A 25,416-nucleotide genomic window follows, 5' to 3' on the forward strand; every position below is an offset into this window, starting at 1 on the left:
CCAGGTATAAACAGGGCTTTTGTCTTGTCTCTGATGATTAAAAGGCTCTGGGCTGGAACAAATTGAATTCTCCATTTCATGTGTGAATGGTTGGTTGTTGACTGATATATTGCTGATCTAACTTTATATTTATTTTAACACATAATCAACCTCAAAGGTCACATATTGTAAACTAATTGTACAGCTCATGTCTGCACTGCACTCTACCACACTCAGATCGCCTCTCCCTGAATTTCCGGCAAGTTGCACAGCAGTAGTTTTGTGCCGTAGTTTCTCCATCATGTGGCCTCAGATGGAACTGCAGTCTCAGTCATAAGAAGTTTGGGGCTTGATCTCCCTGTACAGAGGTGAGCTTGCTGGTCTATTTACACAGACACTGTAAGATAGCTGAGCATCGATATGGTACATTATCCAAAAATTGCAGAATTGGTTAGGTATTACCCGTCTATTAGCATACCAATTCATAGAGATTCAGGCACGTCTGCAGACACCAAGGTATTTGATCAACAAGGCTTTTAGTCAAGGTATGGGCGTTTGTATTTGCTAGTATAGTTAATTAATTTGTTTGACCTACTGGATAAAACGGTCAGAAAAGGTCAACATTAGAGGGAAACATTTGTTTTTATTTGGACATAAGGGTTCTCAACATCCATTACATCACAAGGGATTCAACCAATCAGACACTCATGAACAGACAGCATCACTAGACACGTGTTAAAGAGAGAGAGAGCGAGAAAAGAGGGTAAACAGTATGACAACAACTCACACTAACCAATATAGGCACTCAGCCACTCAGCCGGTCTCTGAATGCCACTTTGTAAGCATTGTTATCTTATCCAACATACAAAAGACATGACCTATTTTTAGCATACATTCCAGAAATCACATAGAGCTTAGAGAGGAAAGAGAGTGCACCAAGTGTCTTATAAACCGTGCAAGTAGAGGAGCTAGGATATATTGACAGACTCCAGTGATGCCTACAACAACTCAATGATGCTTGAGCTATGAAGGAGGATGATCAGTATAAGAGAGAACTTAAAAAAATATGAAATTATTGTTGAGTGTACAGTAGTCTTCTTCATAAATCTATTACCCTTCCATGAATCACCTAGAGCATATTAGGTAATACATTCTACAAGTAAATACTACATTTCAGTCATTCTGTTAGTAGACATCTGAAGAGTAGCAATTCCTCTATAGCAAAGTGTACAGTACATATTTACATCATTCTTGTTTTCACATATTCCTCAGATGAAATTATGTGTGTGATGTAACACTGAAGGGAAAAATATGATAAAAGTTTATACCAAACATGAATGACAACATACCATATAGTTTAAAAAAGTAATTGAACAAGTTCATTAAAAACGAATGATGTGCACAAAAGGCACTTTAAAAATACTAATTTAAGACAAAAGGTATAAATAAACAAAATACACATTTTAAAAAATCATTTAAATGTGAACAGTCTGGTTGTACATGAAGATGTTAATCTTACTTGAGCAAATAAAGCAAACCGCAGACTTTAAATGTTTATCTTTGAAAATATAGCTTATGTACGTTTGAGAAAAAATGTACTTGAATGTACGCTTCAGTTTTACTGATGAGAAATGTGGTTAAGAAAAATGTTATGTAATTCCTGTAGGAAAAAAACATGATTTAGTTGTTGGTGACAGCTCCTCTCGACAGAGAGCACCCTCTTAGTTTAATGTTCTTAATTGATTTTCTTATTAAAACCGTATGACTTATTTATTTTTAATAAAATACACAGAATGAATTGAAATGCATTTGTTTTCATCATCTAATTTTTTGCCCATTATTCTCCTGTTGGAAAGGTCTGTCCATCTGAGTTCACACACCAGACAATTATCCACAGGGTACTTGTACTTTAAGCAATACCATATATGACCAACAGATGGTGTAAGTGTATAACTTTGGTTGCTTTCCATGTCCCTGTGTGCCCAGCATGTAGGCTAGAATCTAACCAGGGGACAGTGTAATGGACAGAGGAGGGCAGGGTTGACAAACTACAGACAGGGATGACACGTTTTTCAAATGAAAGTATGTATCTTATAGTAAACTGTGTATGAAATCAAGATCTGTACACATTACAACAGTGACTGAATGATGCTGATATGATTGATAATGGAATCACAGCCTGAGATTCATGCTGCTAAATCAGATTTTTAAAATCTACCTTAGCTGACAATTCAATTCCATTGCCCACACAATACTGCTACATGTTAGTGACAACAGGTATTCTCATATTCCAAAAAGGTTAGACTAATAGGATATAGTAGCCCACCCCCATGACTACGCTATAAGTCAATGGTGTGTTTTACAGAGGAAAGACTCCGCAAACAGCCATTGTTGAATTGTCATATTGTATGAGTCGAATGGTACAGCATAAAACATGCAGAGCAGGGCATGCCGTATACAAGGCAGTCCAACCACACAACTGTATGACTGAGCAGAGTGGCAGGAGCAGGCTTGGGCCAGCACAGGATATAATTCAACATGGCAGCTACAGTATAGGCCAGTACGTGCTCACATTTCCTTGCTGAAGGACTGAAAACAAGAAGTGGAATGAGACACCGGGACATGACAGTCAGGATGTTATACTCACGGGGAGAAGAGGTAAGGAAGGTAAGACCACTGTGCTGCTGTTATTATTTCACCACATTTACCGCTAACTGCTCAAGCATCACTGGAGTTGTCTAGGTAAGGTATCACATTTTAGATTAAAAGGAATATTGTAACAGTACTTTCCAGCATATTTTGCATGTTAAAAGCATGACATAAATCAGACTCGAACAGGCAAGAGGTTGCTTTAAAGATGGCAAAGTGTACAGTATGAAATCTGATTTGGGTGGCCGGTAGCCTAGCGGTTAAGAGAGTCGGGCCAGTAACTGAAAGGTCACTGGATCAAATCCCGAGCCGACTAGTTGAAAAATCTGTTGATGTGCCCTTGAGCAAGGCACTTAACCCTAATTGCTCTGGTAAGATGCTCTGGATAAGAAAATCTGCTAAAATGTGAATGTAAAAATGTGTGTCTGAAGAGCTTTCATGGGCACAAAGTTGTATGGGTATTTGGGTCAAATGGGCAGATTTCCTATTTTGTATGGGTATCTCCACCATCCATCACAGGGGAAGCCTGTTGGACTGTAGTGGATGGAGGCTGACAGATTTGAACTGAGTCTGTGAGCTCTCATCCAACTTAAGAGAAGTGTCAGGCTCAGTCCAAACAGTGCTCAGGACTGGCCACTAGAACACCCAACATCAGCCTGGTAACCAAAATCAGTCAGTCTGGTTGTGGACTGGCTTCACACAGGTTACCGTGTAGTTTTCTAGAGCTGTTGGAACAATGAGGGACTATGGGGTAAGGGGCCATGGTCAACAGTATTCTCACAGTATTACAAAATAAAAGTGGGTTCAAATGTTACTGTGGCAAAAAAAATGGTATACACTCCTTTTACTGTCTTAAATATGAATAATAGAGAGAACGTCAGGATCCATGTGAGTGCAAATGGAATTTTCACTCATAAATACAATGTGTGGTATGATGTTGACATCCCCATGACCACATATTCTTAACACAACCATCAGTGCTGTGTTGAGTATGTGTGTTCAAGCAGAAAATGATGAAAACAACACAAAGGAAGCAGAAACCTTTGTGTTGTCTTTGTTTGCAGGTTGACTCGTTTGTTTGTTTTTTGACAATGCCATTCACATCTCCTTGCTTGTTCTGTCTGGGCCTGTACAACATTTATACCATAAAAATAAAAAAATACATCAACTATATACAAGTTCAACTACATGTTTACCACAGGTTAGGTTTCTTACATTGAATTGGTATATTGGTTCAGTTTCCGCATCTCATATACGCATACGTACAATGTTGCTATGGTGTTACTTTGTTGAACATCCCTTATACTACAGTACAAACAAAAAGGCATAACAACTTCAAGTAAGTCTTTATTTACAGCCAAAAGGCCGGTGACCATCTTGGTTGAAGTCTCTTAGACACAGGCTGGTAGACAGTGTCCAATCCAGAGAGAAAGGGATGAGACACCTTATTGGTGAGTGTCCAATCCACCAGCAAGGGATGAGACATCATCTGGACAACCAGTGCAGGATGAAAACAAATGCGAAAATTCCACAAGTACTTCTTCACGTTTTGCAGTCAATTAATCACTAAAAAGCCGGACCTGGCCACATACTTCTAATTTTGAGGTAAAAAATGAAAAATAAAAAAATAAGTTTTACTTAGAGGTGATTTTATTCATTATTTCACGTCTGGTTTTAAATCAGGCTTCACAGAGAGTTGTGTTGATAGGCAAAGCCCTACAGCTTCTCTACCTGCCATCACCATGGCAACTCAGGCTCACTCCAGGAGCTTCCTGAATTCAAGAAATAAAGTCAAACCCCAAATGAGGAAGGAAACATCCCAAACTGTTCTCAGAGAACACATCAACAACGCATCATCCCATTCCTATCGGCTTTCCTCTGTGTCAAACAGTTGCAACATGACAACCCTAATTCTCCCTCAGAGCTACATGGTGCCGGACTTGTCCCCGGCTGCGTTAGCTGCAGAGCTAGCCGTGGCAGTGCTGTTGGGGAAGATCTTCTCGGTGGGCGTGACAGCAGGGCTTCCCACCCCAGAGGAACTGGAGCTGGAGGAGCGGTGACCGGTGGGGGGCGGGCGGACGGGCCTCATGGGCGGGGGGCGCAGCTGGGCTCCGGCCAGACGGGCTGACAGGGTGGGCTTAAAGGTGCTCATCATCTCAGAGGTGGAACTGCTGCTGCGGCGCATGGCGGCGTCTGGGTCGCGAATCATGATGGTGTGGAGGGGGCTGCCAGGCTCTGAGTTCACAGGGTTCTTCATGGTGGTGTCCAGGGTGTCCAGCACCACGTCTGGAGCCTGCTTGGCCGTGTTCTGGCGCTCCAGTTCACGCAGCTCATGTAGGGCCGTGGTCATAGTCTTCTTTATGTCCTGACATACACAAAACACAGAAAATATAATATTTTTAATAAAGCATAGCCAGTTCAGAAGGGAAAGTCGAGTGTGGTGGCATCAGCTGATTGCATTAGCAGATTTTGCACTAACTGGATTCATACTTTAATTGCACGCGGTCCATTTAAGTCGACCAGTTTTACACATGCTTCCTCAATACCAGATGTCACGCGCTCGCATGCGTTGGTGTGTCTTGCTGCATTGCTGCTGTAACTAGCTGTTACTCCCTATGCTTGCTGTTTTTGATATCCCACCACCACCCCAGCCTCTACCTGCATGGGCTGTGTGTTTCCGCCTTTGGGGTATTTGATATAGAATATCATGCTCACTGCCTGTAGTTGTATTATCATCTTCATATGAAGCTTCGCTCTGACAGTGAGCTAACCTTAAGGAACAGAGCCCTAACGCCAAGACATGCATTGTTATCTTTTCGAATAAATGGTCAAACGTACACGTGGTGTTTTCTTTCTGAATTCAGCTCCATTCCCGTGATGTACAGTACCAGACAAAAGTTTGGAAACACCTACTCATAATTTACTATTAACCTACAATGTAGAAAATAGCTAAAAGACATCAAAACTATGAAATAACACATATGGAATCATGTAGTAACCAAAAAAGTGTTAAACTAATCAAAATATATTTTAGATTCTTCAAAGTAGCCATGCTTTGCCTTGAGGACAGCTTTGCACACTCTTGGCTTTCTCTCAACCAGCTACACCTGGAGTGTTTTTCCAACGGTCTTGAAGGAGTTCCCACATATGCTGAGTACTTGTTGGATGCTTTTCCTTCACCCTGCGGTCCAACTTATCCCAAACCATCTCAATTGGGTTGGGGTCGGGTGATTGTGGAGGCCAGGTCATCTGATGCAGCACTCCATCACTCTCCTTCTTGGTCAAATAGCAAATATTTTGGGTCATTGTATGGTTGAAAATAGCAATTATTTGGGTCTTCCTTTCCTGTGGCGGTCCTCATGAGAGCCAGTTTCATCATAACTCTTGATGGTTTATGCGACTGCACTTGAAGAAACTTTCAAAGATCTTGAAATGTTCCAATTTGACTGACCTTCATGTCTTAAAGTAATGATGGACTGTCGTTTCTTTTTGCTTATTTGAGCTGTTGGCAAGCCATAATATGGACTTGGTCTTTTACCAAACAGGGCTATCTTCTCTATTCCACCCCTACCTTGTCACAACACAACTGATTGGCTCAAACACATTAAGAAGGGAAAAACATCCACAAATGATCCTTTAACAAGGCATGCCTGTTAATTGAAATGCATTCCAGTTGACTACCTCATGAAGCTGGTTGAGAGAATGCCAAGAGTGTGCAAAGCTGTCATCAAGGCAAAGGGTGGCTACTTCGAAGAATCTGACATATAAAATATTTTTTGATTTGTTTAACACTTTTTTGGTTACTACATGATTCCGTATGTTGTTATTTCATAGTTTTGCTGTCTTCACTATTATTCTACAATGTAGAAAACAGTAAAAAATAAAGAAAAACCCTGGAATGAGTAGATGTGTCCAAACTTTTGACTGGTACTGTAGGTCTTTCTTGGAGCTGCAGACTGTCTCTGACATTTACACTAAGTCGGAGCTGCTTCACCCAGACACACACACACAGACAGTACAGCAGGACATCACATCTCGCTCTGTTCTTCCAGACACCAGCGGCTCTCTAACTAGCCTCTCTAGTAGCCGCTCTCTGTTCCCTCTCCTCACACAGTACAGCCCAACGGCACCAAATGAAGAAAATAATATCCCCGCTTTAATGGCTGCACACTCATTACCACTGTCACAATCACACACAGACACATACACTCCCTCTCTAAATCCCACACACACTCCCTCTGTCTGAATAACAGATTATTTGATGAGTGGAGAATAATTAAAGATCAAAGATGGGGTTTAGTCAGGCCCTGACAGTGCAGGGTCATCAATATGGGCTCAGTCTGAAATAGGGCTCTGATAGGAGACCACTATCATTAGCTGCACTGATCATAGCTCTGCCATTTCTAAAGCTGCCTCTGTGTCTCTATTCATTTTCCATGTATCCAGCGCTGGGCTTGTGCTGCCGATATGAAGGATCATTAGTACTCTGTGTAATTTACTTCATTTCAGCATCGCCATGAAAAGCATTTCGCTCTGGTCTCTAGGGAATTAATATTCTCTGATTGGCTCTGCTGTGTGATATTTCGGGAAGGTAAGACAAATAGCTTTCGTTTTCGTAGGCCACACAAAGTATCACTTGCGCACCACTATTGATTCCATTCCATATTCCATATTGTCTGAGTTCTGTGACTGATAAGGCTACAGGACATGGGGAAAAGAGGTTATGCAGTTATTTTGGGCCGAGGTAATACTTTAGAACCTGGGGCTGATAGGAAATAAGGTCCATACCTCTGCCAGTGTCTCAGCCCCCAGTGACTTGTGGTCCCCCAGGCTACTGTGGCGTGTGGCCCCTGCTACAGGCCTCAGGGGGTGGCCCTCAGGATAGGCTTTCCTGTCAGCGTAGTTGATGCTGCCTGCGCTGCCAAATGTTCCCAGGCGCCTCTTCTCTGGGCTTTCCATGCGGCTCCTGCTAACTGCCACCTTGTGGGGGCTGCTGGGACAGGCTGCGGCCCGCGGGGGTGTGTCAGTGCCCCGAGGAGGGCTGTGGGTCTCTCCACTCTGGCGTCGAGGGGTGGCGGCCCCGTCAGAAGGTAGCCGCACCCTGAGGAGAGAGATGACATCACAGTCACACAGAGTAGGATTAGGTTGGCCCTTGACACTGATCTACGGTCAGTTTGAAACATTGACTATTTACTCCATAAATGGTTAAGATTAGCATTTGGAGAGGTTTCAAACGGATCTTATATTTCTGCATATAAGTAACCCAGAGTGAGTTAAACATTGAGACTAGAACGAGAAGGGCTACATTTCAATATGTAGTCTTTGTCAGTCGTTACCCACCTCCCCATGACTCCTCCAAAGTTGGAGTCGGGGGAGTGTTCACACGGTGATGGAACGTCGTTTTTGAATGAGGCCTTGTCCTCCAGCAGTGGTCCACTGCTCGCCTCGCTGTCCGCCTTCTGACTGAGATTATCCGAGAACGCATCATCCCTGTGAGGAGAGCGAGAGAATGAATATTATTCATACAGTTGGTAGAGATCTTATTTAGACTGCTGTTTATTCAAACTAATTGGTCCATATTTACACAGGGCTCTGGTTTTCAATCTGCAGTCAGTTTATCTGTTCCAGACAGTTCTGGAGCCCCTCCTTTTGAACATTGATCATTCCAATGTATTCCTCCTAACACAAAAAGTAGCAATATGAGACTCTGGCCTTACTGCCCACTCAACATCCAAATGGATTCATTAAACAGACACCAGCAATGATTAGTAATTTCAGACATTTTAGTCATTTAGCAGATGCGACTTACAATTAGTGCATTCATCTTAAGATAGCTAGGTGAGACAACAACACATAAGAATCGTATAAAGGTAATTTTCCATCAGCAAAGTCAGTGCTAGTAGGAAAAGACAAGTGCCTTTCTTTTTATTATTATCAGCATTATAAGTATTATTATTATTATTATTATTATTATTATTATTATTTGGGAGGGGGGTGTCGGGGAAGCCGCAAGAGTTATTTAACCAAGACAGAAAAGAGCTTTGACTGGGCTGAGCGGGAACTGCCCTCCCGTAGGGGTGGAAGGGCCAAGAGACAAGAGGTGGCGGAACAGAGTGCTCGGGTTGGGATGTAGGATTTGAGAATAGCCTGAAGGTATGGAGGGGCAGTTCCTCTTGCTGCTCCGTAAGCAAGCACCAGGGTCTTGAAGACGATGTGAGCTTCAACTGGAAGCCAGTGCAGTGTGCGGAGGAGTGGGGTGACATGGGCTGCAGCATTCTGGATAAGTTGCAGAGTTTGATGGTACAAGAGGGGAGCCCAGCGAACAGAGTGTTGTAGTAGTCTAAACCAGGGGTTCCCACATTTTTTCTCTCAGGGCCCCCCTTCCAGCATTGGGGAACATCCCACACCCCCCATGCATGCACGCGCCACGTCTATTTCTATGGGCACAAGCACTGTTCATGACACAAACTGTTCACACCCCTCTTATTGATGGAGAGAATTCTGCAGGTATAAAGTGTATTTCCTGCAATTCTACACATTTTGTCATGGGGTGCAAAGCACATTTGGCAGTTTTAAAGCACATTTTCTTGCAATTCTATACATATTGCCATGTATAACGTGTATTCATGTGATATTTGAGTGACAAACAAATTACAACAATATCCATACTTAAAAATGTACATCGCGTGTGTGAGAATATTGCAAAATAAATGTACACATACATGTTATTCAATCATTGCACCCACACTGCTTACGCGCGTCTACATAGCAGGTGCTAAAATAAAACTTGGTTCAATTTGTGACGCATGACGAGCTACAAGTCCCATCTCTCCCATCTCCTGATTGGTTTTTAGGAGCATGTACCCACGTGGGTGATGGAAAGATTGAAACTGAGTTGGTTGCCAACTGCCATATAAAGTCCGAAGAAGAAGCCTGAAGGAGGAGATTACTAGAAACAAACTTGGTTTACACTTTCATCTGTGGATTCATTGTTGGAGTAGAGGACCTTGTGCATTTCAGGTCAAATAACAACCTAATGTTAATATCCCAGGAGAAATTAGCTAGCAACAGCAAGTTAGCTAACTAAAGTGCCATAAATGTTTCACGCTTTTCCACCAGACCCTAAATTAATATAGTTGGTTCAGAGTTCGTTTTGATATTTCAACCTGCGTATCCTTATCGCGTCTGGTGTAGGTGGAAAAAATCAACATGCGCGAGATTGCACGCTCGCTCTGGTCAGCATGTAAGGTATGCAATGACTAACATGACAAGAGGAACTGATGATGCACTACCCAATTTGGAAATTGCATCTTGTGCATTCTGCTATTACAACTTTCAAGAGTAAGTTTACAGCCGGACTGAGTTCATAAATATATATATACTTTTAAAGACCCCACCCTTGCCGACCACCCCACAGTTTGGGAACTACTGGTCTAGATGGGAGATGACAAGTGCCTAGATTATGAGCCTGCAGCTGCGAGTCACTGCTTTGATGCTTGCAAAGAACGACAGGGTGTCCAGGGTCATGCCAAGGTCCTTTGCACTCTGGAAGGGGGACACCATGGAGTTGTTAACTGTGATGGAGAGGTCTTGGAGTGGACAGGCCTTCCCCGAGAGAAAGACCAGTTCTGTTTTGTCGAGGCTGAACTTGAGGTGGCGGGCCGAGCTGAGATGTTTGCCAGGCACGCAGAGATGCGTGTCGCCACCTGGGTGTCAGAAGAGGGTAAGGAGAAGAGTAGTTGAGTGTCATCCACATAGCAATGATAGGAAGGCCATGTGAGGATATGACAGAGCAGAAACTTGGTGTACAGAGAAAAGAGGAGAGGGCCTAGAACTGAGCCCTGGGGGTAGTGCTGAGTGATTAGTGCTTTTTTGAGGTAATTTTGGTTAGATTATTACAAAATAATCACGGTTTTCAATTTCAATATATATATAACTTGTTACCTGTATAAAAGACACCTGTCCACACACTCAATCAAACAGACTCCAACCTCTCCACAATGGCAAAGACCAGAGAGCTGTGTAAGGACATCAGGGATACAATTGTAGACCTGCAAAAGGCTGGGATGGGCTACAGGACAATAGGCAAGCATCTTGGTGAGAAGGCAACAACTGTTGGCGCAATTATTAGAAAATGGAAGAAATTCAAGATGACGGTCAATCACCCTCGGTCTGGGGCTCCATGCAAGATCTCACCTCGTGGGGCATCAATGATCATGAGGAAGGTGAGGGATCAGCCCAAAACTACACGGCAGGACTTGGTCAATGACCTGAAGAAAAGCATTAGTAACACATTACGCCATCATAGATTAAAATCCTGCAGTGCACGCAAGGTCCCCCTGCTCAAGCCAGCGCATGTCCAGGCCCATCTGAAGTTTGCCAATGACCATCTGGATGACCCAGAGGAGTAATGGGAGAAGGTCATGTGGTCTGATGAGACAAAAATAGAGCTTTCTGATCTAAACTCCACCTGCCATGTTTGGAGGAAGAAGAAGGATGAGTACAACCCCAAGAACACCATCCCAACCGTGAAGCATGGAGGTGGAAACATCATTCTTTGGGGATGCTTTTCTGCAAAGGGGACAGGACGACTGCACCGTATTGAGGGGAGGATGGATGGCGCCATGTATCGCGAGATCTTGGCCAACAACCTCCTTCCCTCAGTAAGAGCATTGAAGATGGGTCGTGGCTGGGTCTTCCAGCATGACAACGACCCGAAACACACAGCCAGGGCAACTAAGGAGTGGCTCCGTAAGAAGCATCTCAAGGTCCTGGACCTGAACCCAATAGAAAATCTTTGGAGGGAGCTGGAAGTCCGTATTGCCCAGCGACAGCCCCGAAACCTGAAGGATCTGCAGAAGGTCTGTATGGAGGAGTGGGCCAAAATCCCTGCTGCAGTGTGTGCAAACCTGGTCAAGAACTACAGGAAAGGTATGTTTCTGTACCAAATATTAAGTTCTGCTTTTCTGATGTATTTGCAATAAAATGCAAATTAATTACAAAAAAAATCATACAATGTGATTTTCTGGATTTTTGTTTTAGATTCCGTCTCTCACAGTTGAAGTGTACCTATGATAAAAATGACAGACCTCTACATGCTTTGTAAGTATGAAAACCTGCAAAATCGGCAGTGTATCAAATACTTGTTCTCCCCACTGTGAGTGTGTATATATTTTTACATATATATACAGTACCAGTCAAAACTTAGGACACACCTACTCAGGGTTTTTCTATTTTTTTTTACTGTTTTCTACATTGTAGAATAATAGTGAAGACAGCAAAACTATTAAATAACAACATATGGAATCAAGTAGTAACCAAAAAAGTGTTAAACAAATCAAAATATGTTTATATTTGAGATTCTTCAAAGTAGCCCTTTGCCTTGATGACAGCTTTGCACACTCTTGGCATTCTCTCAACCAGCTTCATGAGGTAGTCACCAGGATTGCATTTCAATTAACAGGTGTGCCTTGTTAAAAGTTAATTTGTGGAATTTCTTTCCTCCTTAATGCATTTGAGCCAATCAGTTGAGTTGTGACAAGATAGGGGTGGAATACTGAAGATAGCCCTGTTTGGTAAAAGACCAAGTCCATATTATGGCAAGAACAGCTCAAATAATCAAAGAGAAACGACAGTCCATCATTACTTTAAGACATGAAGGTCAGTCAATATGAAACATTACAGTTGCAAAAATCATCAAGCACTATGATGAAACTGGCTCTCGTGAGGACCGCCACAGAAAAGGAAGATCCAGAGTTACCTCTGCTGTAGAGGATAAGTTCATTAGAGTTACCAGCCTCAGAAATTGCAGCCAAATAAGTTCAAGTAACAGACACATCTCAACATCAACTGTTCAGAGGAGACTTCACGAATCAGGCCTTCATGGTCAAATTACTGCAAAGAAACCACTACTAAAGAAAACCAACAATAAGAAGAGACTTGCTTGGGCCAAGAAACACGAGCAATGGACATTAGACCAGTGGAAATCTGTCCTTTGGTTTGATGAGTCCAAATTTGAGATGTTTGTTTCCAACCGCTGTGTCTTTCTGAGACGCAGAGTAGGTGAACGGATGATCTCCGCACGTGTGGGTCCCACACAAAGCATGGAGGAGGTGGTGTGATGGTGTGGGAGTGCTTTGCTGGTGACACTGTCTGTGATTTATTTAGAATTCAAGGCACACTTAACCAGCATGGATAGCACAGCATTCTGCAGCGATACGCCATCCCGTCTGGTTTGCGATTAGTGGGACTATCAATTGTTTTTTAACAGGACAATGACCCAAAACAGACCTCTAGGCTGTGTAAGAGCTACTTGACCAATAAGGAGAGGGATGGAGTGCTGCATCAGATGACCTGGCCTCCACAATCACCCGACCTCAACCCAATTGAGATGGTTTGGGATGAGTTGGACCGCAGAGTGAAGGAAAAGCTGCCAGCATATGTGGGAACTCCGTCAAGACTATTGGAAAACAATTCCAGGTGACTACCTCATGCCGCTTGTTGAGAGAATGCCAAGAATGTGCAAAGCTGTCATCAAGGAAAAGGGTGGCTACTTTGAAGAATCTCAAATATAAAATATATTTTGATTTGTTTATTACTTTTTTTGGTTACTACATGATTCCATGTGTTATTTCATAGATTTGATGCCTTCACTATTATTCTACAATGTAGCAAATAGTAGCAATAAAGAAAGAAAAAACTTGAATTAGTAAGTGTGTCCAAACTTCTGACTGGTACGGCATATTTTTTAAAGGCATAATGAAAAGGAAATTCAAATGCCATAAAAAGTGAACTTGCCAAAACATTGAAAATATTCGACTGTCTCTAATCAGGCCCAAATCGGGTAGACATCAAAAGACAAGTAGGAATCTACCATGAACTAATACAATATTTAAGTTGTGTATATTACTTTTGTTTATATTTTATGACTATTGTTTTTAATTCCTTAAAGTCATCATCTTCTCTCTGCTCAGGCAGTAGCAGCCAGCAAGCCAACTTTATCTCATGCTCCCAATACTGTACTGTCTTCAGTCATCCTATTTAGCTAGGCTAGCATGCTGCAGAGCTGTCTGACAAACCATTTTTACTAGTTCTTCAAAGTAAATAAGGCATACTTTCACAAACTTTCTCTATCCCTCTCTCTCATATTGGTGTTCTGTACACTCCTCTCTCATGCGGTCTGTGGTTATCTAACCTAGCGTAACAGGCTTAAAAGTGTATCCATCTCTGTCCAAGACGGAAAAAGGCACAATTGATTATGGTCATTGTAGTTAATTACCACGTTTCTGTGCTGAACTAGGTTGAATATTTGTTTAATGAAAACTCCCTTCAGCCCAGCATCCCACTTAGTTATTGACTTGATTTATCTAGTGAATTTTTTTGATTTCGAGAAAGTAAATGCAATTAAAGTAATTGACCTGAAGTTGGTCAACAACATTTTCTGTTAATCGCTCAGCTCTACCGAGGGGACATCAGTAGTGAGAGCACATGGTGCAGACACAGATCCTCTCCATGCCACCTGGTAAAAATGACCTGCCAGGTAGGAACGACCTGTCAAGTGAGACGCCTGAAAGGGTCTCAAGGGTTTGGATGATGATCTGATGGTTTACGGTGTCCACCTGATTAGGGTCAAGAAGAAGATCATTCTGAGAGCGATATCGAGAGAGTTGGTCAGAGACAGCAGACTGTGTTTTAGAAAGGAAAGAAAGAAGAGATACTGGTCTGTCGTTTTTGACATCAGAGGGGTCAAGTTTCTTGAGGGGAGCAACTCTGGCCATCTTGAAGTCAGAAGGGACGCAGCCATTTGTAAGGGATGAGTTGAGGAAGGAAGAGAGGAATGGGAGTTCTCCAGAGATTGTCTGGAAAAGGGAAGAGGGGATGAGGTCAAGTGGGCAGGTTGTTGGGCGGCCAGACATCACTAGTCGCAGGATTTCATCTGGAGAGAGTGGGGAGAAAGAGGTCAAGGCGTAGGGTAGTTCTGTGTGAGTGGGATCAATGGACTCAGTAGGCTGAGTGAATGAGGAGTGGATATCATCAACCTTTTTTTCAAAGTGGTTGACAAAGTCATCTGCAGAAAGGAAGGAGGGAGGGGTAGGAGGTGGAGGATTAAGGAGGGAGGAGAAAGTGGAGAACAGTTTCACAAGAAAGCTCCAACTGTATACTAAGTGGCTCATCTTTAAAATTATTGCGTACTTTTATACCGGGAATTACTATCTGAGGGTGTTTTCAATAAATTAATTCGAGTTGTAAACTTAAAGCACGCTCTGGCCTTCTCTTTAGCATCTTTACTTCTGCCTCATTGACTGACATCAAATCCACATTTCATTAATATGTGTTACCACTAAAGGTACAATTGTCAGTGAAGTGTCTTTGAGCTAACATATCAGGCATGATTTGAATTATTTATCTGTGCCTTTGTGATATTCAGTCAAGGATCTTCCATGAGTGTTATTGGTGTGTGGCTAATGACATCAAAACACAAGAGAAAGCTTTTGATACACCTGCCACTTGAAATTACTCCCCGGTTTATAAAACACCTGATTAACTGACTGACTGTTTCCTGCCTGTCTGACAGAATAATTTACTGTCTGACAGATTTATTGTCAAACTGCTCTTCATCCATCGCTGATGTTCATGTTTATGAATGGTTGTTACTCACAGGTCCTGCACCACTATGTACTGATGTGGGATCAGTCCGTCCACGCCATTGTGCCGGCCCTCCCACCAGTCGTCAGAGGCGCGGTGGTACAGCAGCAGCGACGCCCCCTTCTTAAAGGACAGCTCCCGGGGGGTGCGTCCCACATAGTCAAACTTAGCTATGGCCTCAATCTGCTCCACCTCTGTGGAAATAAAGAACAAAGGGAGAGAAACATCAGTCACAACCTGGACCAGCTTCATTTCCAGGTGTTATAACATATCTCACACCCCATTGAGATGTGTGGACAGAGTAGCCTGACCTGAGTTCATTAATAGGAATAAGGTGCCCCTTGCTCTAATTACTAAGACCTAAACCATGTGGCCAAACAATGAGAATATGTCTTCATGTTCTCAGACAATGGCCTCAGGCCTCGTGGTCTGTGATCAACTCCAGAGGACAGTAGAGAGTTGTGATTGCCTGGGGGCTCAATTTAATGGCTGAGTTTGTTCTTCAGACCTTCAAAAGACACAGAAGTCTTTGAGAGACAAAGAGCGAGAAGAGGAAATATCTGAGTTGAAGAGAAATAAAACGAGATGCAGCTTTACAATATAAACAATTTTCTAACAGAGGGGATGGTTATACTGTTTGAGTGATACACTTAGATTCCAAGCATTGTTGTGAGTTGAGGATGACCTGTCATTGAGTTCCACCGAGCAAATTGGCCAGTGTTATCTAGTGTTGATTTTTCGGTATAACATTTCTGGTGTTGATTCACTCTGGTATAAAAGAACCCCAGTGTTGAGTGTGATTGTGTCAGTTTTATTATGTGGAGAGTAAACATTTCTCATCAAAACAACGCCCATCATTATTCAGATTTTGCAAGCCAGCATAATGTGACTTGCAGTCCTGATGTGGCCTGTAAACCAGGAGGTTCCTAACACAGCAGGCCTTACAATATTTAATGTAGTGTCCTAAACAGATTAATTTGAATGATAACATTCGCCTCCAGTAGGAACTCACTTGGCGAAGTCCACAGTACTGAAAATGAATGAATTCAACAACCATGTCTCTGTCACTAACACATGTCCTTAATCCAACACGAGCGACCTTGTCAAGAGATACGGACGTCTTTGCGTAATGGTTAAAAATAATTGAAGGGTTATTGCATAACCCTAAAAGTGTTAATTCCCTAACACTGACAGAGTGTAACAGCATCAGAACTAAGCAGTGTTAATTTAACACTGAAAAGTGTGGACCAGTATAGACACCTGCCCAGTGTTAAATGTAACACTGTCAGTGATTATTTAAAACTGGAGCATTTTCTGTGCAATCAACACCAGCGCCACCAATGAGGACATCACAACTCTGCTCAAGGGTAACACTGTATTCTGATCAGTGAACACTACTATCCTAACAGCTAATAGACTGGTTGACAATCCAATGACTTGGTCCTTTAATGGCATTATGGGTCCCAACACACCAAACTACTCACACACTGAGCACACACCAATAGCCAGAAGAACCAACCTTCACGCTGTTGTTAGCCTCTTGAGAGAACAGACGCACAAAGGCACAGGCTTTAGTTGTCCATAAGCAAACATCAGTCACCATTCAACACTGGACCAGAGGAGATTAGCAGACTGGTCTCTGCTACAAGACCTCTATCCCACAGGGACGGTGCCAGGGGAGGGGGTATGACGGGTGAGGGGGAGGTATTGCCACGCACGCACGGACGCATGCCCACACCCTGCGTCCAAGCTGATATCAATCACACAAAGAGCCTGATGACTTGGGACACACACAACCTAGATAAACACATTTTTGCTTGGGGACATGTCCCATAGAGATATGCACATGTAGTGAGTGTTCAAAATGCTAAAGGGATCTAAGCTTGTCCCCAGGCTGTCAGATTTCCCTGACCGGGTGGAGGGGGTGTGTGTGTGCGTGGCAGGATGGCCTTGGCCACTGGTACTACAGCCACGCCTCATTGTGTCTCTATGGGCCAGACCAGACAGACAGAGCAGGAGTCAGCCGGGGTTAAGCACATGTATAAAATAAATAGTCTCCCAGCAGGAAATCTCCAAGCCAACCAGAAAGCCCAATCAGTTCCATTAGGAGCTCCATCCAGGGGTGAAATTACCTACAGAAACAGGGAGAGTGAGGGAGGAAGAGGAGGAGGAAGAGGAGAAGGAGATAGGAGGAAAGGGGAGGAGAGAGCGAGGTAGAAGGACAGAGACAGGGTAACATTGTCTCTCTTTGTGTCCCCCTCGTTCCAAGAGTAGATTCAGCCTGAGGCTTTTAGACCACTTAAGTAGAGCTCTCGCTCTCTTCAGAAACACAATAACCTCAGAAACACAATAACCTCAGAAACACAATAACACATGTACAGGTAACTGCCAAAATAAAGGAAACACTTCAGTAAATGAGGGATACAAAGTAGATTGAGAGCAGGTGCTTCCACACAGATGTGGTTCCTGAGTTAATTAAGCAATTAACATCCCATCATGCTTATTTTGGCTACCGTGGCTTTAAAAGAGGGGTCTCAAAGGGGTTTTAAAGGGTGAGTTTGTGCATCTCAGTCACCAGATCTCAACTCAATTGAACTGCCTGTGACAGCGTTTTCCAACACCATCAACAAAACGCCAAATGATGGAATTTCTCATGGAAGAATGGTGTCACAGCCCTCCAATAGAGTTCCAGACATACAAGTCGCATTAACGCTGTTTTGGTGGCTCGTGGTGGCTAAACGCTCTATTAAGACACTAAGTTATTTTGGCAGTGACCTGTATGTCTGATCATCACAATATGACTATTTTGTTCTCCAATAAAGAACAAATACTCAGAATCAACATACAAGCTGAAGGCCACAACAGTCAAACTCGGCCCACTTTGTGGTTCTCTGATTTATATAGTATTCATGTAGTCCTTTAGTTCTATCTTCAAGTAGAAAGTGTGGTTGTGTCTTGCTGGGCGGCCATTTCTCCAGACTCATTTTGAGGGCCCGGGCTGTGGAGGGCAGTATCGCCTCAGGTCTGAGAAGAGCCAAGACAGGACCATGTGACTCTCATTCTCTCCAAGCACACTAATTAAACAGAGGGAGACCACGATCCAGCGCCAAGGGCCCTGCCCTGGCTGGCTGTGCCTCTGTACTCTCCTCCCAATTCTCCACATGTAGTGTGGGGCAGTCAGCCTTTGTTCTGCTGTTTGGTTCAGAGGGCTGGGGAGGGTGTCAGCACTCATTACTGACACACCCATCACTACAGATGGGTCTCCCCGATATTGTTACCCTAGCCTGGCATACAGCAGTATGATTGGGTCTGACCATTGAGAGCCAGCAGATACAGTAGTATCTCTGGTGTTGTGACTGACTAGTGTTATGGTTTCCCTGAGTGTGTTAAGCTTTAGCCCAATTATTCTGTCAGGGCTATGAGGACTACCAGGAAAATACAAAGGCACAAAGGAGGAAGTCCCATGGGACCTGTTTACTATTTCTGAAGAAAGATAGATGAGAGGGAAAGATAGATGAGAGAGAGAGAGCTATAAGGGGAGAGATAGAGGGCGCTACAAAGGGAGAGAGAGAGAGAGAGGGCGCTACAAGGGGAGAGAGAGAGAGAGAGAGGGCGCTACAAGGGGAGAGAGAGAGAGAGGGCGCTACAAGGGGAGAGAGAGAGAGAGGGCGCTACAAGGGGAGAGAGAGAGAGAGGGCGCTACAAGGGGAGAGAGAGAGAGAGGGCGCTACAAGGGGAGAAAGAGAGCGAGGGCGCTACAAGGGGAGAGAGAGAGCGAGGGCGCTACAAGGGGAGAGAGAGAGCGAGGGCGCTACAAGGGGAGAGAGAGAGGGCGCTACAAGGGGAGAGAGAGAAAGCTACAAGCGGAAGTAGAGAGAGAGAGAGAGAGAGAGAGAGAAAGAGAGAGAGATGAGAGAGGTGGGGGTTGCCCACAATGTACACACAACCTTGTCTCCGCCTTCAAGCATGATGTGCTCCTTTGCAGCCCTAAGCTGTCACAGTCTGAGCTGTGCCTAGTTCTCTCCTTCAGTCTAAAGAACACACAGAATAAGGTCAGTCAGAGCTCAGGGCAACTCCATCTACACAGCCTTCTTACACTCCAGATCAGATTCATACTGAGCCCATTCAACCATCACACGGAATACCTCTGGCTTCGAAACAACCACATACAACTTTAAAAAACTAACTTTTACAACCTTATATCAAGGGCTCATTAGCTCAAATGTATGATTCATCTGGTGTTGTAATTGATATTACAGATCAATCTGTCCGTCTCTATGGGAGACATCTAGACGTACATAGATAAATCACTGCCCCTGTCCTGCCTCACCTCTTTAATACTGAACGGCTCATTGCATGAATGTATATATTAAGCTGAACGTTAACCCACGGCTGTTTTTGCAACGTATCGCAATTAAAATGGGAGGTCCAGTCCAGACACAGACCTACAGTGCTGCAGTACACAGCAGAGTACCTGCCTGGGGAGGCAGACAGACACCGACAGCAGGACTACCAGACACAACCAACCCTCCATCTTTAACATAGACAGAACAGACTATGCTGTTATGTCATACTTTAGTAGTGTAAAGTATGACCACATGGCTAAACAGCAATTCAATTACAAAACCAAACACAACATAGAGAGTAGCTAGTGAAATGGGAGACAACAGAAGCTGTGTAGCCAGCTAGCTGCTACACATTTATCTAAGTCAATCACCCAAACATCTCCTCTAGGGTACCAGGGTCTGAAGAAGTAAAGGAACTCCCTGTTACTGACCGTCTTCACTGGTGTGTGGCTCAGTCCCATTGTCAGCCTCATCGATGGTGCCTGGCTCACTGTGGGGGCTGTCACTGTGGACAGAGAGAGAGAGAGAGAGAGAGAGAGAGAGAGAGAGAGAGAGAGAGAGAGAGAGAGATGGACAGTCAATCAATGGTAAACTCAGACACACCCACGACACATGTGTAGGCTAACTAATCTAAACTAATGCCTCCTCCCGGAAAGATGAGTTACAGGTCATACTTGGATCTGTTCCAAAGTTAATTCTTATTTGAACTAGGGGGCGTTTATATCATCATATTTGTCCAGGAAGTACCAGCTACATGTTAGTTTGACCAGCTCCAGGTAAGGTATTCATTTAACTGTACATACTGGCTTGTATGCCATCCCTGTGAGTTTTGAGATGCAAAACATTCCCAAGCAGTAATATTGCAGTCTGTGCACTGGAAATATTCAGTTCTACATTTACTTTGGAGCATTTGTATCATGAACAGTGGGATAAAAGGCAAGAAAGAGAAAAGACAATTTAAACAGTTACATAATGTATCTTTCCAGACAGATTGGCTCTTGAAGTAAATGTATACCATTCTACATTTCCAGCCACTAAATAAAAGTAATTATCTTAGGGTATTATATCTAAACAGTGTCTGTAAAAGCAAGTGCTGAAGAAAATACCACCCGAAAATACCATCTCTACCTACACTCTAAATTCCCCTCTTCTCACCACATTCTCGAGCAGGCTCATAATGTAGCTGTTGTATGGCTGAGATCCTACCATGTGCTCGATCCACCAGCAGCAGTATTACTGCTTTAGCCTTAGCCATACTGTATGTCTTCAGTGCTTGTCTTAAAGGTTTTGTCCTCCCAGGTCTAGCTGCTACCCACCAGTACTCCTCTCCTCCAGTCATGCACTTCTCATAGACCGGCCCGTCCAGCTCGCGGTGGCTGGGGAAGATGACCTCGTTGTGGATGATGATGGTCTTTATGACCTCATTGACGTGTGCCTGGATGGCTACAGGGTCCTGTCCGTCGGGGATGGGCATCAGGGTGGGGCCGAAGCAGATGGCCAGGTTATAGGAATCCATCATGTTCTCATCACTGTACTGGGACAGACTGGATGGAAGGGAAGAGGTTTGAGTGAGTGGGGTGAACAATTAGGTTGTGTTTACATTAAGAGATGAAAATATGGCTGACGGGTGATTCCAATTTAAACGTACTTATAGTTATTTGTTTGCCAATAGAATATATACGTTTCTAAAATGCTTATACTGTGCTTAGAGTCTGGACTCTAGACAGATTTGAGATCTGCATCATCAACTCTACTACCAGTTGGCTTGGCATCAGTCTTCAACCACAGCTTAGTAAGTACATCCTTAAACCCCATTACCTTAACCCTCAACATCCCAGCTTAGCGAGAACATTCCTCAGTCTCCCTGTTTAGTTGTCACCTAGATTCTCACACCTATCCAGCTTTAACAAGCCTGCCCTTCTAACTTCACAGTTTAACAGGCCGATTTAAAAAATATATATAATTTTTTTAATTGAACCTTTATTTAACTAGGCAAGTCAGTGTCATGACGTTGGCCTGGGGGATAGGTTTATGACAGTCATAAATACCTCTCCCCCCTTTTTCCTCTTTCTACCCTACTGATGTTACATTTGAAAACCCCTTGGTTAACATAGAGATTATGGGAACATCAGAAGGTGGGGGGAAATGAACTATATTCTGGTAACCCGACCAATTGAACATATGCAGTGGTACTTAATGAATATGATGTCAGTTCGATTGTCATCTGAGACATTCTCATCAATGATAAGATGACATAAACTCTACAGTGGAAAGTCTACACATCAGAGTTATCGGATTCACATGGAATTGTTGTTCAATTTAAATGTTTGAATATGAAATTATTTGTGATGGGATGAAATGTGATTTTAGCTTCTAAAATGTGAGAATTGGGTTTTCATAAGGTTAGGGCTCTGCTCAATCAGTGGCCCGCCCCTGTGAAGAGTCATGGGTTATAAAACTTTTCAGACACACCCTTCTCGCTCCACTATATAAAGCCATGACGAAAATGGAACCTCCTGTTCCGAGGATGTGAGGACGACGGTCTGATGTCAGAATGGTTCAGATAATAACTACAGCGTGAGCTTTGGCTGCGAATGGTATGAACTTTGAACTCTTATTCACTACAGAAGTGATACCTCCTAGCCGTTAAGTTAGCAACAGCAGCTGCAAACGAGGGTTAGGAAGGAACAGACAGAGTATCCCGTCTATCACACAACGACATTACTACAACGTATCCAATTGACCACCAGATACATTCTTCAAAGGACTCGGTTTGGCAACAAGGCCTTCCATCTACCACCAACCTACTGAAGCGCAGCTCAGAGTAAATATTTATTGCATTTTCCTTTTCCAAATGGGCGGTAATTTAGAATGCATAAGATACTGTATTTACGATAGCACAGCTTCTTCCTTTGTTACTCAGTCTTCCCGCTCTTTCGCTCAAACCCAGCCCTTTTCTTTTGTGTAACAAGCTGTCATATCTGTTCCGCCCGCTAGGGATGTTTTCCTTCATGACGTCATTTGTAATCAAGTTATGATTAATTATGTGTATGTGTAATTAGTTAGGTATTTAGTAAATAAATAATTAAACCCAATTTTGTATTGCTGATTCAACTTGTTAGCCTTGGTTCGTGAAGATAACCAAGAATTTACAAGTTTCACTAAGGTGACATATATTGACTGCTATTGATGTAAAATATTACTAGGTCTTTAAGAGTTTATTCTTTCGTGGTGCCCGACTCTCTAATTAATTACATTTACATGATTAGCTCAATCATGTAATTTAATTACGGAGAAAGGATTTTATAGAATAGCATGTCATATCACTTAATCCGGCACAGCCAAAGACACGACATCAGTTAAGAACAAATTATTATTTACAATGACGGCCTACGGGGGAACAGTGGGTTAACTGCCTTGCTCAGGGGCAGGACGGCAGATTTTTTTTACCTTGTCAGCTCGGGAATTCGATCCAGCAACCTTTCAGTTACTGGCCCAACGCTCTAACCACTAGGCTACCTACCGCCCCAAATAGTAGCCAATATTAATAAGCCATCCTGGTTTGGGGGGCAGTGAGACCCTCCTTCCTTCCAGCAGCATCCTAGTTAGGTAGCAGGCCTACAGTATCTTCACCCTCATCTTTAAGAGGGGCTCATGATCCAAGCAGAATGGTGTGGCGCTGGAGAGAAGCAGTAAAGACCTACAGCTGGCCCAGAGCCAAAATCTGTCTGAGTGGGGGGGTGGGGTGGGGATCAAACACGGAGGTAAAAGTCAGGATGTGGAATCAAACGCTTTGTTCTGCAGGGGAACCAAGCAAAAAGGAGTATAAAATAACAGCCCAATAAAACAGGGCAGGTATATTACTGGGTTGAGGGATGAATTTCCAAGCGGGCCCGTAAACATGTTCTAAAGCTCTGCCGACAGACGCGGTGGTAAATAGGCCGTGAACAGTAGGGCTGTTCAATTCTTTGGAAAGTAATGCCATTTCCTCTGGCTGCTGCAGCAGAGGTTCACAAGTCTTGCTGATGTAGTGCAATACAGTGATTTTTCTATTCCCCAAGACTCTCAAATGTGTATAAATGTTATAATTTCATACTTTTACCCTATCCGGTTAAACTGTATGCCGTTAGTGTATAGGTAGTCTGGTACAGGGACTCTATTAAACAACAGAGGACTGTCAAAACGTGACTTATGTCAATACGGCCGACTTACTGATTGAGGAAAGCGAACAGGTATCTCATGACAATGATAACGGCGCGAGGAAGAGTCACAATAATCTGCTGGACGTAATGCGCTCTCTCAGCTCCAGACTCCAGCTCTGAAACAGAGGAGGATCAGAGAGTGTCATGACACAGGAGGAAAATAAAAACACTCCATATTAATACAGGGCAACATTATGCTCCACTACACCGCCATGATCTACTGAATACACAGAATGAGTCAACCTTATCAAGGGCCTGGCAGTCATACTGCGGGTACAGTAACGGCAACACGAACAGACCTATCATTAATATATATCCCCACCTCGTTTAAACCAGAGGATATGGTGATTTGAGTGACTGGGCTATCTGGGGCAGGGGGAAATACGGCAAGGCTGTGCTCAGTTAGTAGACTGTCGTGGCCCCCTCGCTCCTCTCTTCCTATTGGGTTTCTATTAAATCACAGGCAGGCAGACAGCCGTGGTGTTGAGATTGCTTCCATGTGCTGCGCTGCGTGCCTCTCGTCCCTAACTTACCCCTCCCATAAAGCAGTGTGATTAGGGTGTTGTGGTGGGGATTGATGATGTATCTTTGGAGCCGTATGTTGGCTTCTCTTCTCTTCTATTCTATTCTGACTCAATCTCTACTCAGTGTCGGACGGGGAATAACCCAAAAGGCATGTACTGTAACCAAAGCCCCAATGGTGCTATTTCACCAGCCAGATGGGTAGGGTTTCAGTTACCCTGAACACATGTACTACATTGACCAAGAGTATAAGGTAGGGCTTTAGAGTATACTCACTGATAGTAGACATGAGGTCCAGGAAGCGTTCCTTGGGGAACAGAGGGTTTTCCAGGCCCCTGAAGTACAGCTTGAGGACCCCTGCCACTGAGTTGATGTCATGTTCATTCTGGTCATCAATCAATGGGTCTTCACCTAGCCAAACAATAGAGCAGAGTAGAGTTAATAGTTCTGACCACAGCAACAGAACTGAATCAGTGAAACAATGAAGACTTCATTACCGTAAATCTGAATAAAAAATGATTGCTTGCTACACGTAGATCTTATATTATAGAAAATAACAGGTATCTACTGTATGGCTGACATTCAATGGGTTTGTCATGTTATTGATCCTGAGCTGTAGGAGAGAAACAGAAATCTAATCTATTACCAATTACCCCCAATCTCACTGGGGACCTACCTCTCTCAAATGAGTTTTTAATATCATTGACCTCCACCTGGGATCCAGGCACGCGGAATATGCCCTGCTGCTGGAGCCCTGCAACAACACATAGAAACATAATACTGAGTCTGAACCCACCATTATCCCCACACCCAAACGGCCGCTATATGAAAGACCATTGGAAAACACACAACAGAGAGCAGGAAATGTAATTTAGTCGTGACGGGACGTGTGTTTTTTCTTCTTCCAGGAGAGGGCCCCTCGTTCGGTCTGCCGCATATGGTTTCTGTTAGAGAACCCCTAATCAGTTTGTGGGGGTTTCATTAGGTCTAAGGGGGTAGGGAGTGGTGGGGGTTACAGGCCTGGAGGCTACACCACTTTGGCTGGAGTCAGATGTGGAGGTGGACAGAAGGAT

The 25,416-nt window shown here is 43.5% G+C and overlaps 1 protein-coding gene across 2 annotated transcripts in view; it reads right to left on the bottom strand.

Moving 5' to 3' along the window:
* Nucleotides 1-602: 602 nt before the first annotated feature.
* LOC109872995 (SLIT-ROBO Rho GTPase-activating protein 3) overlaps nt 603-25,416 on the bottom strand; it is a 128,955-nt gene continuing 104,141 nt past the window's right edge. For both annotated transcript variants that reach the window (XM_020464491.2, XM_031822719.1), the window contains 9 exons: nt 25,020-25,097; nt 24,620-24,754; nt 23,832-23,937; nt 20,936-21,163; nt 20,051-20,124; nt 15,287-15,467; nt 7,969-8,118; nt 7,417-7,729; nt 603-4,993 (listed from right to left, as the gene is read on the bottom strand). In XM_020464491.2, coding sequence (XP_020320080.1) covers nt 4,553-4,993; nt 7,417-7,729; nt 7,969-8,118; nt 15,287-15,467; nt 20,051-20,124; nt 20,936-21,163; nt 23,832-23,937; nt 24,620-24,754; nt 25,020-25,097 — 1,706 coding nt within the window. In that variant the 3' untranslated portion in view covers nt 603-4,552. The remainder of the gene's footprint in view (nt 4,994-7,416; nt 7,730-7,968; nt 8,119-15,286; nt 15,468-20,050; nt 20,125-20,935; nt 21,164-23,831; nt 23,938-24,619; nt 24,755-25,019; nt 25,098-25,416) is intronic.

This window comes from Oncorhynchus kisutch, linkage group LG1 (assembly GCF_002021735.2).
Source record: "Oncorhynchus kisutch isolate 150728-3 linkage group LG1, Okis_V2, whole genome shotgun sequence".
Lineage (NCBI taxonomy): Eukaryota > Metazoa > Chordata > Actinopteri > Salmoniformes > Salmonidae > Oncorhynchus > Oncorhynchus kisutch.